The sequence below is a fragment of the Medicago sativa genome, chromosome 7 (assembly GCF_051527215.1).
Source record: "Medicago sativa cultivar Bolivia chromosome 7, Bolivia_mono, whole genome shotgun sequence".
In the NCBI taxonomy this organism is placed as follows: domain Eukaryota; kingdom Viridiplantae; phylum Streptophyta; class Magnoliopsida; order Fabales; family Fabaceae; genus Medicago; species Medicago sativa.
In genome coordinates this window covers 29,099,072-29,112,000 of record NC_140755.1, presented here as the reverse complement: position 1 = coordinate 29,112,000, position 12,929 = coordinate 29,099,072, and the positions used below count along the sequence as shown (strand labels likewise).

The window sequence follows — 12,929 nt, the reverse complement described above, 5'->3', positions numbered from 1 at the left end:
ATTAAAATATACTAATCTATGACTCATCATATGTCAAAATCCATTTCAAAAATTGCATTTGAAGTCATTTTGAGTCAGTTTAGCCCCTAGGGGCATTTTAGTCATTTCCAGTGTTAAGACCCTGTTTAATTTCTAGAAATTGTCTCTGAGTCCTTTAATTTGCTTGTATAAACTCTTGCTTTAATTCCTTGTTAAAAACCTTTTTAAAATTGCATTTGAGTCGTTTTAGTCCCTAGGGGCATTTTGGTCATTTCACACGAAATTTTGGCAGAGAGAGGTTACTTTGAAGTACCTCATTTGTGTAGATGGTTCATTTTAGTCCTTTTGATTCATTTTATTTTTGGTTTCACTTTACGTTGTTTTTCAATTTACATTTTTATTCAATTTTACTCTTAATTGCATTTTAGTCCCTAAAGTCCTATTATTTGCACTTTAGCCCTTTCCCTATTTCATTTCGGTCCTCTAAGTCTCTTTTCAATTTTATGCTTTTAGTCCTTTAAGTTTTTTTTACAAGTTAAGTCCTTTAGTCTTAAAATTCTGCAGTTCAGTCCTTTTTTTTATTATTTTTCAGTTTTGTCCCTTTAAATTTTGAATTTGCAGAATAGTCCTTCAAGTTCCCAAAATTGCAAAAGGGTCCTTAAATCCCAAACCCAGCAAGGCCGAGTTAGTTACAAGTCCAAGTACAGGTGTCAACAACACATTGGTCCAGAAGATACACATGTCAGCTATAAATAAGTGCACAGTGTCAAGAGCCATTAACTACGAGCCACATCACACAAACAAATTTCACATTCTCTCTCCATTCAGTTACGATCAAAAGCACAAAAATTCCAAGAACACAGAACAATTCTCAAACCCTAGAATTCCAGAAATCAAATTCATCATCAATTTGATGAATTCATTGCGATTCTCAGAGACTCAAGCTTGAATCATCATCATCGAATCACTTCCTCTGCAATTCGAGCCCAAATTCATCACAAATGCGATGAACTGGACGATCACAGAGAGGTTTTGAGGTGAGAAGAAAAGAGATCGAAGCAATTTTGAACCAGTGAAGAAGAAGAAGAGGATAACCGATTTATTTTCGGTTCCAGAACTTACCAGAAGCTTTAGCAAGGATCTTTTCGTTCGAATCTCCAAATAAAACCAGGTAATCCTCAAAAACTTCTTTGTTTTCATCGCAAAAGCTCAATGAAGATCCACAAACACAAATAAACGGTGAATCGAAGCATAAACTTTGAAAAGATTCGAAAAACTTCGAAACAAAACCCTAAAAATGTAAATCTTCAAAGATTCACCGTTTATTTCGTAAATCCAGGCTCATAATCATCATCAGTGAAGAAAATAGTGTAGATTAGGGTTTCATTTCAAGAAATTACGAAAAGTTTTGAAAACCTAAAAAACGTAAGATTCAAGTTCAGATCTGCTCTTATCAAAGCCTCGTTTTGAAAAACTAGTTCCAGAATCTTAAAGAGGAGGCAAAGACGAACGTAACGGTGTTAAAATTTTTAGAAAAAAGCTTCAGGTATGGCGGCGCCACCGGCGGGCCACTGTACCTGCACCGTTGTGCTCGTCGGAGAAGACGACGGAATCTTAGAGAGAAGTGAGAGCTTCTCTCACTAGGTTTGAGAGAAGAGAGAGAGAGAGCGAAGTGTAAAATGACCTGGACCGGCCTGTTGTGTTTTTAAAGGGGCTTGAACCAGACCGGTTCGCCTGAACCAGTCTGGTTCACCCCTGAACCTGTGTCTCCACCGTCTGATTTAGGGTTAGATTGACCTGGATCAATCCAACGACCCTGATGCGTTTGGATGATCCAGGATCCACTTTCTTTTGGGCCTGGACTTGTTCAGTTGCAGATTTTCGTTTTTACTTGTTTTTGTTGCTATTTCCACATTGTTTTTTTGATAATTGCACCCCTGTCATGATTAATTTGTTTTAGAAAATTTCATGAGATGTATAGATATTTTCTTGATGATTTTGTGATGTGTTTGTGCTGCTTGTTTACTAGAAATTGAATGAAAAATATTGTGACATGTTCTTGCTTTATTACTTGAATTTCTTATTAAAAAACCTATGAAAATGGTATGATTTGATCCTCTTTTTTGATGGATGTTCATGATTCATGGTATATGATTTTGTGGGAATTTTGTTACTATTTGAATGTGTGTTTGTATTGGATATACACATGTGTTGGTTAGTTGCTTGCCTTGCAAGCTATGTTTGTGAATAAATAGAGCAAATAGGTCTAAATTCACATTAAAATGCAAGGCTTACAATGACTTTTAGATTCTCATTCTAAACCCTAGATTTCATGTCTTGAAAATATGTTGAACCATGAGAACTATAAGCCATAGTTAAGCCTTGTCTTGGTGATGAATTTTAGGTCTATTACATAGTGTTCTTGCTTTCTTTATATCCATTTTCTTCCCTTTTGTTGTGATAGCTTTTCTTGCTTATATTTCTATTCTTTTATGCCTTATATTACTAACCATTTCATTTCATGTTTCACACATTCCATAAGCATTTCATCCTCCATCTTATATTCTTAGTCCTTATTATCATATACTTTAATTTTTACACAAAGGCTTAGAATGTAATAACCTAGGGATTCTTGTATTTTACTTTCATGCAACTTAAATTCTTGCAAGACCATAACATGTAATTAGGTCATGATGTAAAGGACAATGAACTCTAATAATGTACACCGACACAAGCACCGACACATGCACACACATCACCTAGATACTTTAGATGTATGATTAGGATATGCATGTTTAGATGTATGTTTAGGATTGAATGTTTAGATGAATGCTTAGGATTTACACTTAGAAAAATCAATTTTCCAAAAAAACTTGAACCATCTCACTCAAATTCTTTTTTCAAATAAACTCTTGGAACACATTCCAAGTGATTTTTTATCTTTATTTTCTTAATCAAATTTCAATGAAAATTAATCATACTTGACTTCTTTTCCAAAATCACTAATCAAATCTCACAATTTCACAATCTCATGCCATTAAGGCCTCTCAATCTCTATTCTTCAAATTCCAATTTTCAAACTTAAAATCAACCAACAAAAACAAAAACATTTTTTGGAAGAGAACTACGGTGGATTTGATCCCTTAAAAGGGTACGTAGGCAAGGAATCAAAATTCCTTCAATTCAAATAAAACAAAAAAATCAAACATTATTCTTCTCCCTCCAATTCTTCACTTAGTAAATTTTAGGTATAAATAACACTTTTCAAATAGCATTTAAAAATAAAGCGCGCGCGTAGAAAGTAAAGACGGTTCCTATAGGATACTATAGTCGTTATGGGTGCCTAACACCTTCCCGTAGCGAAAACAACTCCCGGACCTCGATTCTCAAGGGTTTTGCTTATTTTTTCCCTTCCCAAGAAAAAATGAGATATCAACGGTTTAAAAGGTTCAAACGTAATCAATGTTTGACACCCGAAAACCAAGATAAAACAACGGGCGAAAGACACAATTTCGCACAACATCAGGTCTGTACTGCACTAACTCGCAGTGGCGAGTTAAACAACTCGCAGTGGCGAGCTCAACGGGGAAGCTCGCAGTTGCGCACAACATTGCTCGCAGTTGCGAGCTAAGGGGTTACTCGCAGTTGCGAGTAGGATCGCTCGCAGCTGCGAGTGATGACAGAACAGGGTTTTGTCGCAGCTCTCATCTCTCATCTCAGCACACGAATTTCACTTCCCAGTCCTCTAAATTCATCACCAATCAACATCTAAACGTTTTTCTAAGACTAATTAACATCTGTCTACATCAAACTACATCAAAATTCACTTAATTCTTCCATTTTAATGATTTTTGACCTAATCCCAATCCCTTAAACCTACAACAATTGATCACTTCTATGAATCAAAACTTGTTAATAATGAGAGTTAGTCTCACCCTTACCTTAGATTATGATTCTGAAATCCAACAGCCGCGTTCTTCGTTCTTTAGGGTTCTCTCTGACTTCTCTTCTTTCTCTCTTCTTTTCTCTGTTGTACGCGTTCTCATTTTCTCTCCCAATTACAGACTTTTATTCTTTCCCTAATTGCTCTTCTCACCACAACTTACTCCTTCCCCTAATAATTAATTATTTCAACAAAATATAATATTTCTCTCCCACTTAAGAAAATACTTATATAATAATTCACATAATATTCTAATAAAAAGCCATAAATCACTTAAATATTAATTATGAAAAAGTGGGCGTTACAACTCTCCTCCACTTAGAATATTTACGTCCTCGTAAACGTACCTTGCTCAAACAACTCTGGGTAAGATTCCCGCATCTTACTCTCCAATTCCCATGTCAAACTTTCACCAGCTGCTCCTTCCCAAACGACCTTCACAAGAGGTATCTCCTTGCCTCTAAGCCTCTTCACTTCTCGATCCTCTATTCTCACCGGTAGGGTCTCGATTGTAAGGTTATCCCTTACCTGCACAGCATCTCTTGGAATCACATGGGATGGATCCGGCACATACTTCCGAAGTTGCGATACATGAAACACATCATGCAAGTTCGAAAGATGTGGTGGTAAACCCACCCTATAAGCAACCGTTCCGACCCTTTCTGAAATCTGATACGGACCAATAAACCTCAGAGTCAACTTCCTTGACTTCAATGCACGTCCAACACCCGTCACCGGAGTGACTCTCAAAAACACATGGTCTCCTTCTTGAAACTCAAGGTCTTTCCTGCGCTTATCATGATAGCTTTTCTGTCTATCCTGCGACTCTTTCATCTTCTCTCTAATTAACTTCACCTTCTCGGTAGTCTGTTGGACAATTTCTGGTCCCAACACCACACTCTCACCGGATTCAAACCAACACAACGGAGTTCTGCATCTCCGACCATACAATGCTTCGAAGGGTGCCATTCCAATACAAGCATGGTAACTGTTGTTATACGTGAACTCTATCAGAGGTAGATAACTATCCCAAGTTCCACCTTGCTCAAGAACACAAACTCTCAATAAATCCTCCAGCGACTGAATTGTCCTTTCCGATTGTCCATCCGTCTGCGGGTGGTACGCCGAACTTAACTTCAAATTAGTGCCCAAGGCCTCATGCAAACTCTTCCAGAACCTCGATGTAAACCTCAGATCCCTATCCGACACAATACTTGATGGGACACCGTGTAACTTCACCACATTTCTAACATAAATCTCTACTAACTGGGACACTGGAAAAGTAATATTAATCGGAATGAAATGAGCCGACTTCGTCAATCTGTCTACGATCACCCAAATTGCATCATTCCCTTTGTTGGTATTCGACAAACTCGTCACAAAATCCATGGATATAATATCCCATTTCCATTCTGGAATCTCTAGCAGTGTCAATAACCCAGCAGGTTTCTGATGCTCAACTTTCGACTTCTGACAAGTCAAACATGCATACACAAACTGTGCCACGTCGCGCTTCAAACTTGACCACCAAAACATTTTCTTCAAATCTTGATACATTTTAGCAGCTCCTGGATGAATACTCAAACTGCTTCTATGGCCTTCTTCAAGGATCATCTTCTTCATCTCATCGTTGTCAGGAATACAAATTCTTCCTCGAAACCTCAACACTCCTTGGTCATCAACCTTAAAGTCACTCTCTACAGCAGGATTGCTTGCAACCATTAAATCTACCAACTTCACATCTACTTTCTGCGCCTCTCTGATACTATCCAGAAATTCATTGTTGATCTTCAACATTCCCAATTTCACACTCCTCGGCGACATTTCGCAAACCAAACTCAAGTCTTTGAACTGTTCAAGCAACTCCATCTCCTTAACCATCATTGCCGAGAAGTGTAAAGTCTTCCTACTTAAGGCATCTGCAACAACATTAGCTTTACCCGGATGATAATTAAAACTAAAGTCATAATCTTTCAACAATTCGAGCCACCTTCACTGTCTCATATTCAACTCCTTCTGATCAAACAAATACTTTAAGCTCTTGTGATCACTAAACACTTCAAATCTCGAACCATACAAGTAATGTCTCCAAATCTTAAGTGCAAATACGACTGCAGCTAATTCAAGATCATGAGTAGGATAGTTTCGTTCATGAGTTCTCAACTGTCTTAATGCATACGCAACCACCTTACCATCTTGCATAAGTACACCTCGTAAGCCCGACTTGGACGCATCACAATACACTACAAAAGGTTCATCAGGTTTCGGCAAGATCAAAATCGGAGTCGTCGTCAAACGCTTCTTCGACTCATTAAAACTGTTCTCGCAATGAATATCCCACACAAAGGTTTTACCCTTACACGTCAACTGCGTTAACGGAAGTGCTAACTTAGAAAATCCTTCAATAAATCTTCGGTAGTAACCCGCTAAACCCAAAAAGCTTCTAATCTCTGTAACTGACTTCGGAGTCTCCCATTGCAACACTGCTTCAACTTTAGATGGATCAACTGCAATACCATTACCTGAAACAACATGGCCAAGAAAACTTACTTCCTTCAACCAGAACTCGCACTTAGACAATTTAGCATACAACTTCTTTTCTCTCAGCACTTGCAAGACAATCTTCAAATGCTCAGCATGTTCTTCCTCCGTCTTAGAATAAATCAGAATATCATCAATGAACACAACCACAAAGCGATCCAAAAATGCATGAAAAATGCGATTCATATATTCCATAAATACACCAGGCGCATTACTAACACCAAAAGGCATCACCTTATATTCATAATGTCCATACCGCGTCCTAAAAGCCGTCTTCTGCATATCTTCATCTCTTACTTTAATCTGGTGATAACCCGACCTCAAGTCAATCTTGCTGAACACGCGTGCACCCACTAACTGATCCATCAAGTCATCAATTCTTGGAAGTGGATACCTGTTCTTTATAGTTACCTTATTCAACTGACGATAGTCAATACACAACCTCATACTGCCATCCTTCATCTTTACCAGTAACACTGGAGCTCCCCATGGTGAAACACTTGGTCTAATAAACTTCTTGTCAAGTAGATCTTCCAACTGTTTCTTCAACTCAGCCAACTCAGAAGCTGGCATACGATAAGGTGTCATAGACACAGGCTTCGTTCCCGGAACAAGATCAATAGAAAATTCAACTTCTCTTTCCGGTGGTACATCATGAATTTCGTCAGGAAAAACTTCAGGGAAATCGCACACTACTTGTAGCTTATCGATCACTACTTGATTCTCCAAAGTTAAGGATGCCATCAAAGAAAACATTAGGATTCCATCGCGTTCTAGCTGCTTCAGCTGCTTAGTAGACAAAAACTCCGCTCCACTTTCCTCTTCGGCAGAAGAGAAACACACCGACTTACTAAAACAATTGATGAGAACATGGTTGTACTCTAACCAGTTCATACCAAGAATCACATCCATTCCACTCAACGGTAAACATACTAAATCAATCTCAAAATCACGATCAAACATAGACAGAGGACAACGTAAACAAACGAGAGAAGTGGTCACCGAACCCTTAGATGGAGTTTCGACAACCATTTCTCCATTCATATCAGACATAGCAAGGCCCAACTTAGAAACACAATCAAAAGCAACAAAACAAGGTGTAGCACCAGTATCAATAATAGCAACTAAAGGAGTATCATTAATGTAGCAAGTACCTCTGATCAAACGATCCTCATTCTCAGTCTGAGTACCAGTCAAAGCAAAAACCTTACCCCTGGCCGGGGCCTTCTTTGGTTCAGTACACTGAGCAGAAATATGCCCTTTCCCACCGCAATTGAAACAAATAGTGTCATCGTGCTTGCATTCTACAACGGTATGCCCCTTGACACCACAACGGTAGCACCCTCTCGTCTCAGTAGCACCACAAGCATTACTCTTGTGACCTTTTTCTCCACACTTGTAACAAACAATCCCAGCAGGAGTCTCATTCTTCTTAGGCTTCTTCTCATCATTCACTCTTTGCTTGCCCTTATCAGCTGGAGTACTATAAGGCTTCCTACGATTCTGTTGCTGCTTACCCCTCCTCTCAGTCATAATCTTATAATGAGCCTTTGAATCATCTTCGTAGATTCTACACCTACTCACCAAAGCAGAAAAGTTACGGATTTGTTGGTAACCAATGGCTCGCTTGATATCCGCACGCAGACCACCCTCAAATTTGATACACTTAGAAAACTCAACATCGTCTCCAGTATAGTGTGGATAGAACTGAGCCAGCTCTACAAACTTTGCCGCATACTCTGTCACTGACATGTTTCCTTGCTTCAGCTCAAGGAACTCGGCCTCCTTCCTTCCACGAACATCTTCAGGAAAATATCTGTTTAGGAACTCTCCCCTAAACACAGCCCAAGTAATAGCCGCACCACCTTGCTCTAATTCAGGTGAAAGACCCACCCACCAGTCATCAGCTTCCTCAGATAGCATGTGCGTACCAAAACGCACCTTCTGATCATCAGTACATTGCATAACCCTGAACACCCTCTCAATCTCCTTGAGCCATGCCTGTGCTCCATCAGGGTCGTACCTTCCTTTGAAATTGGGAGGGTGATTTCTCAGAAAGGCCTCCAACATCCTTACATCAGCATTAACACCATCACCAGCATTTGGTTGTTGTCCTATAGCTTGGGCCACCGCTTCCAAGGCAGCAGCCGCCGCAGCATCATTTCTTCCAGCCATTCTAGTTCTCTTATAACAGATAATAAATTAATACTCGGTAAATTAAAAGTAGCATACAGTAGAAACTCTTTAAATTAATACTCGGTAAATTAATAAACTCTCTAAAATAATAAATTTGTCCGGTCCCGACTTGGGCCAATGTAAAAAATTGAAAAACTCGATAAAATAATAAGATAATAATTTTTCGGGAGATCCCTTTATAATTTTCGGTCCCAAGAAAATCATAAATTAATAAGTCATAGAAACTGAAAAAAAATATTTTAAGAATACATTGAACACATTTGTTCATCTTGTTTACATTTACTGTACTTCAAAAGTCATTATTGATTTTCAATGCATATGAAGACAGTAGTTACTAATTTGTTGATTCCCAAGGTTCGCTGCAACATAATTCTAAGAGGTGTAACACCCCGTTTTCCCAACTTAAAAATTTCATTAGAATTATCAGAGTTCATCAACATAACGGAGCATCACATACATCAATACGTCACTTTCAGCAAATATAGTAATACTTATTTATTTAAGCAACCTGTCTTTATAAAATTCAATAATCAAATGCAGCGGAAATTTAGTTCGCAACGTCACATAAAATATTGGCATAAAAGGCCACAACTTAACATCTCAAATAGTCTTCATAAAATGTTCAACAATTATTAAATAAAATACGTAACAAGGAAAACAAACATCAGACAATCCCCATCCCGTTACGTATCAGAGCATCCTAGACGGCACGGTGTGAGGAGTCTACTCACGAACACAGCTAGTCTTTATTACCTGCACATTACCCACGGTCGAGGCAACATATACGCAGAAGGGGTGAGATTTCACAGTCATTAAGAACAAATAATAATTCATAAAAGATAACCAACAACATATATCTAACTTAATATCATCATTTAATCATCAATTAACAAGGTTAAGTAACCAACAACTTCATAGTTATTCAAAGGTAGCATATTCATCTTAATTTACTTCATTTACATCATTATAATTTAATGGGACAGCAACAACAACAACAACAAACAGCAACATCATCACAACATTCATCATTTATTTTTAGTTATGATGACTCTACAATGCAACAACAACATCAACAACAACTTAGACAGCAACAACATGCATGTGGTATCACCAGGGCATTAAGCCCCCATCGCTAAGGTCATATTTGGACCGTCGGGCATTAAGCCCCCATCGCTAAGGTCATAAAAACCTGTGAGGCATTAAGCCCCCATCGCCGACTATGCAACAACTCGACTCTAAATGCAACAATCTTCATTTTTAATGTTAAATTAATTAACAAATAATCCACATCAATTCATTACATCAAAATAGCATCACTGGAACATCGTAATTAGCAGCATCATCAATAATATAAACATCAGAAACTAACTCATCAAAGGAACGGGCGAAAGACACAATTTCGCACAACATCAGGTCTGTACTGCACTAACTCGCAGTGGCGAGTTAAACAACTCGCAGTGGCGATCTCAACGGGGAAGCTCGCAGTTGCGCACAACATTGCTCGCAGTTGCGAGCTAAGGGGTTACTCGTAGTTGCGAGTAGGATCGCTCGCAGCTGCGAGCGATGACAGAACAGGGTTCTGTCGCAGCTCTCATCTCTCATCTCAGCACACGAATTTCACTTCCCAGCCCTCTAAATTCATCACCAATCAACATCTAAACGTTTTTCTAAGACTAATTAACATCTGTCTACATCAAACTACATCAACTACATCAAAATTCACTTAATTCTTCCATTTTAATGATTTTTGACCTAATCCCAATCCCTTAAACCTACAACAATTGATCACTTCCATGAATCAAAACTTGTTAATAATGAGAGTTAGTCTCACCCTTACCTTAGATTATGATTCTGAAATCCAACAGCCGCGTTCTTCGTTCTTTAGGGTTCTCTCTGACTTCTCTTCTTTCTCTCTTCTTTTCTCTGTTGTACGCGTTCTCATTTTCTCTCCCAATTACAGACTTTTATTCTTTCCCTAATTGCTCTTCTCACCACAACTTACTCTTTCCCCTAATAATTAATTATTTCAACTAAATATAATATTTCTCTCCCACTTAAGAAAATACTTATATAATAATTCACATAATATTCTAATAAAAAGCCATAAATCACTTAAATATTAATTATGAAAAAGTGGGCGTTACAAGAGGCATGGACTAATTTTCCTTTTTGTTTGGTATGTACAGTATAATTACTTAAAAACTCTTTAAATTAATAATTATTAACTTATCGATAAATTAATAACTCTCTAAATTAATAAGATTCACCTTCCTTTGTATTTCTGGGTATGCTGCTCCCTTCTTGGTCTTCTTCGGCGCTCTCATATAAGAGATAAAGTTAGACGGCAACACCAGTAACACAGAAATTCTACCGAAATCACCGCTGATCTAAACATGCACTTAGTGTCTACCTTCTTCAACATGTTTTCTATTTATCTCTTAATTAATAATAATAATTTAAGGGTCCTTCACTGACATTGCAAAAGTGACCAAGAAACCAAAAGCTTATCTACCTATGCCTGCTACAGTACTACCCTTTTAAAATAAATTGAAAGTTGACATGTTGTAGAAGCCCTCGAACATGAGATTAATTGTATTTCTATTTTAAACCATTTCTTGGAGCACCAGATTCTCATAGTATCTAAAACCGGTGAATTCTTCAGAATAAATTTTGCCAACATAATGTGATAGCTTTGTATGCCTCCAAATGCAAAGTCACGCATAGTACAAGTTCTAAGGTTTGATGAAAGGCAGCCCGAAACAAATTTTGGATGGGCCCAGGTTTCAAACTCATATCGTCCAAAGTAGTCATGCCCAAGAATCTTGTCTGGTATTATCTGTTAATAGCAGAGAAGAAATAAAAAACATGTATGATAAAAAAAGAAAAATCAAATATAATTGTTAAATTTAAGAAACAAACCTGATAAAGGTCAAGATTTTGAAGCTTAGGACAATAGAGAAGCATTTTTGGAACTGTATCCCAATCATAGTTCAGCACCAAATGAGTCAAATTATGGAACGTATGAAAGGGAAAACCTCGAATAGCCTACATTATTTAAAAACAGAGCATTAAAAACAAAAAAAAAATAGAAATGAAGAATGAAATTATTCATTTTAAATCGCATGCATGCATCAATGATATACATACCCTGGATAGTCTTATGCGTAGAAACTCGACATTTGAAATTGCTTCCATTGGAATATAACATTCGGTAACATCTGCTCTGTTCAACATTTTTAAGGTTATCCTTTTCCAGCCTGAATAAGTGCAATCGAATACTTCAAATAGGTGAAGATCTTCAAGAATTGGACATTGTTTTAAAAGTATCATGAGATCATTCTCTTGTCCAAACGTAATGTTTGTCAAACGTAGGGTTTTGAGTGAGGGTAATCTTACGTGAAAAGGAGAAAAGTTGTCACCCATATCAATAAAATTGAGCTTAAGAACAACTAGTGTTGTACAACAAAGGATAGAATAAGGCAATTCAGGGGGATCACCAACAACGATATCATAAAGTCGAGATGAATCATGTTCAACGTCCATAATGAAATGATTACCTGCAGTTTGTCGCGACCGCAATACGTAGTAAACAAATTCGTCGAAGCTGTCTTTGGAGCCAGAGTCTTTGGCTTCCATGAATTCGACATCTGGAACGTAACACCATAGATTCTTCCATCTCTTTGAAAGAATTGAAGTGAGAAATGCTTGTTTGATGGGAAGAGAAGAGAGATTGTGAATCAGGATATCTTCTGGTAAATTGCTTATCCTATCTACGGCCACCGCCGTTGAAGTTTCCGGCGAAGACATTCTGTTATGGGGGCGAGGTGTTCTTTTCTTTTCTTTTCTTTTCTTTTCTGTGAGTGAGTGAGTGGTTAAGGGTTAGTGCGTTGTCGATAGATATTTTTGGGGTGAGAAATTAATGTATGTTGGGTTTGCTAGAGATCTTTTTATATAGGAGAGGTCATGTTACTTGCTCCTAAAGTCTTGCGTTCTTGCGTAAAAAAAAAAGAAGCCTTGATTATTTAGGGTCCATTTGTTACGGATTAAAATAAAAGTGATTTTGACATAAAATAATTTAGAGATTATATTTTAGAGATTTTGTGAAAAATCAGAATTTATTTTGTGTTTGTTTGCCCTAATAAAAATCACTTTTTTTAAACAAATAATCTAGTTTGTTTGGATACAACTATATAAAAGGGATTTTTTGTTACAAAATTAGTTCAATCTTTTAAATCATATTTTCTCTCTCCTCTAAAAAAAATCTATTTTT

At 37.5% G+C, this 12,929-nt stretch overlaps 1 protein-coding gene across 1 annotated transcript; it reads right to left on the bottom strand.

The window, feature by feature from the left end:
• Window positions 1-609: 609 nt before the first annotated feature.
• Window positions 610-8,638, bottom strand: LOC146905420 (uncharacterized). The gene is made up of 8 exons (XM_085728537.1): window positions 7,688-8,638; window positions 7,292-7,633; window positions 7,039-7,240; window positions 6,858-6,939; window positions 5,606-5,828; window positions 4,778-5,188; window positions 4,270-4,495; window positions 610-725 (listed from the first exon to the last, which is right to left on the bottom strand). The coding sequence occupies exons 1-8, from the start codon at window positions 8,636-8,638 to the stop codon at window positions 610-612; spliced, it is 2,553 nt and encodes an 850-aa protein (XP_085584663.1).
• Between the last annotated feature and the right edge of the window lie 4,291 nt (window positions 8,639-12,929).

What these genes read in the sequence shown, in the direction of transcription:
- LOC146905420 (XM_085728537.1), bottom strand. Translation starts at nt 8,638, where the DNA reads ATGGCTGGAAGAAATGATGCTGCGGCGGCTGCTGCCTTGGAAGCGGTG. An exon ending in TGTGTCTATGACACCTTATC is followed by an intron (nt 6,940 to 7,038) that starts GTATGCCAGCTT and finishes GGGGAGCTCCAG; the next exon opens with TGTTACTGGTAAAGATGAAG. An exon ending in TCCAACAGACTACCGAGAAG is followed by an intron (nt 4,496 to 4,777) that starts GTGAAGTTAATT and finishes CAACTTCGGAAG; the next exon opens with TATGTGCCGGATCCATCCCA.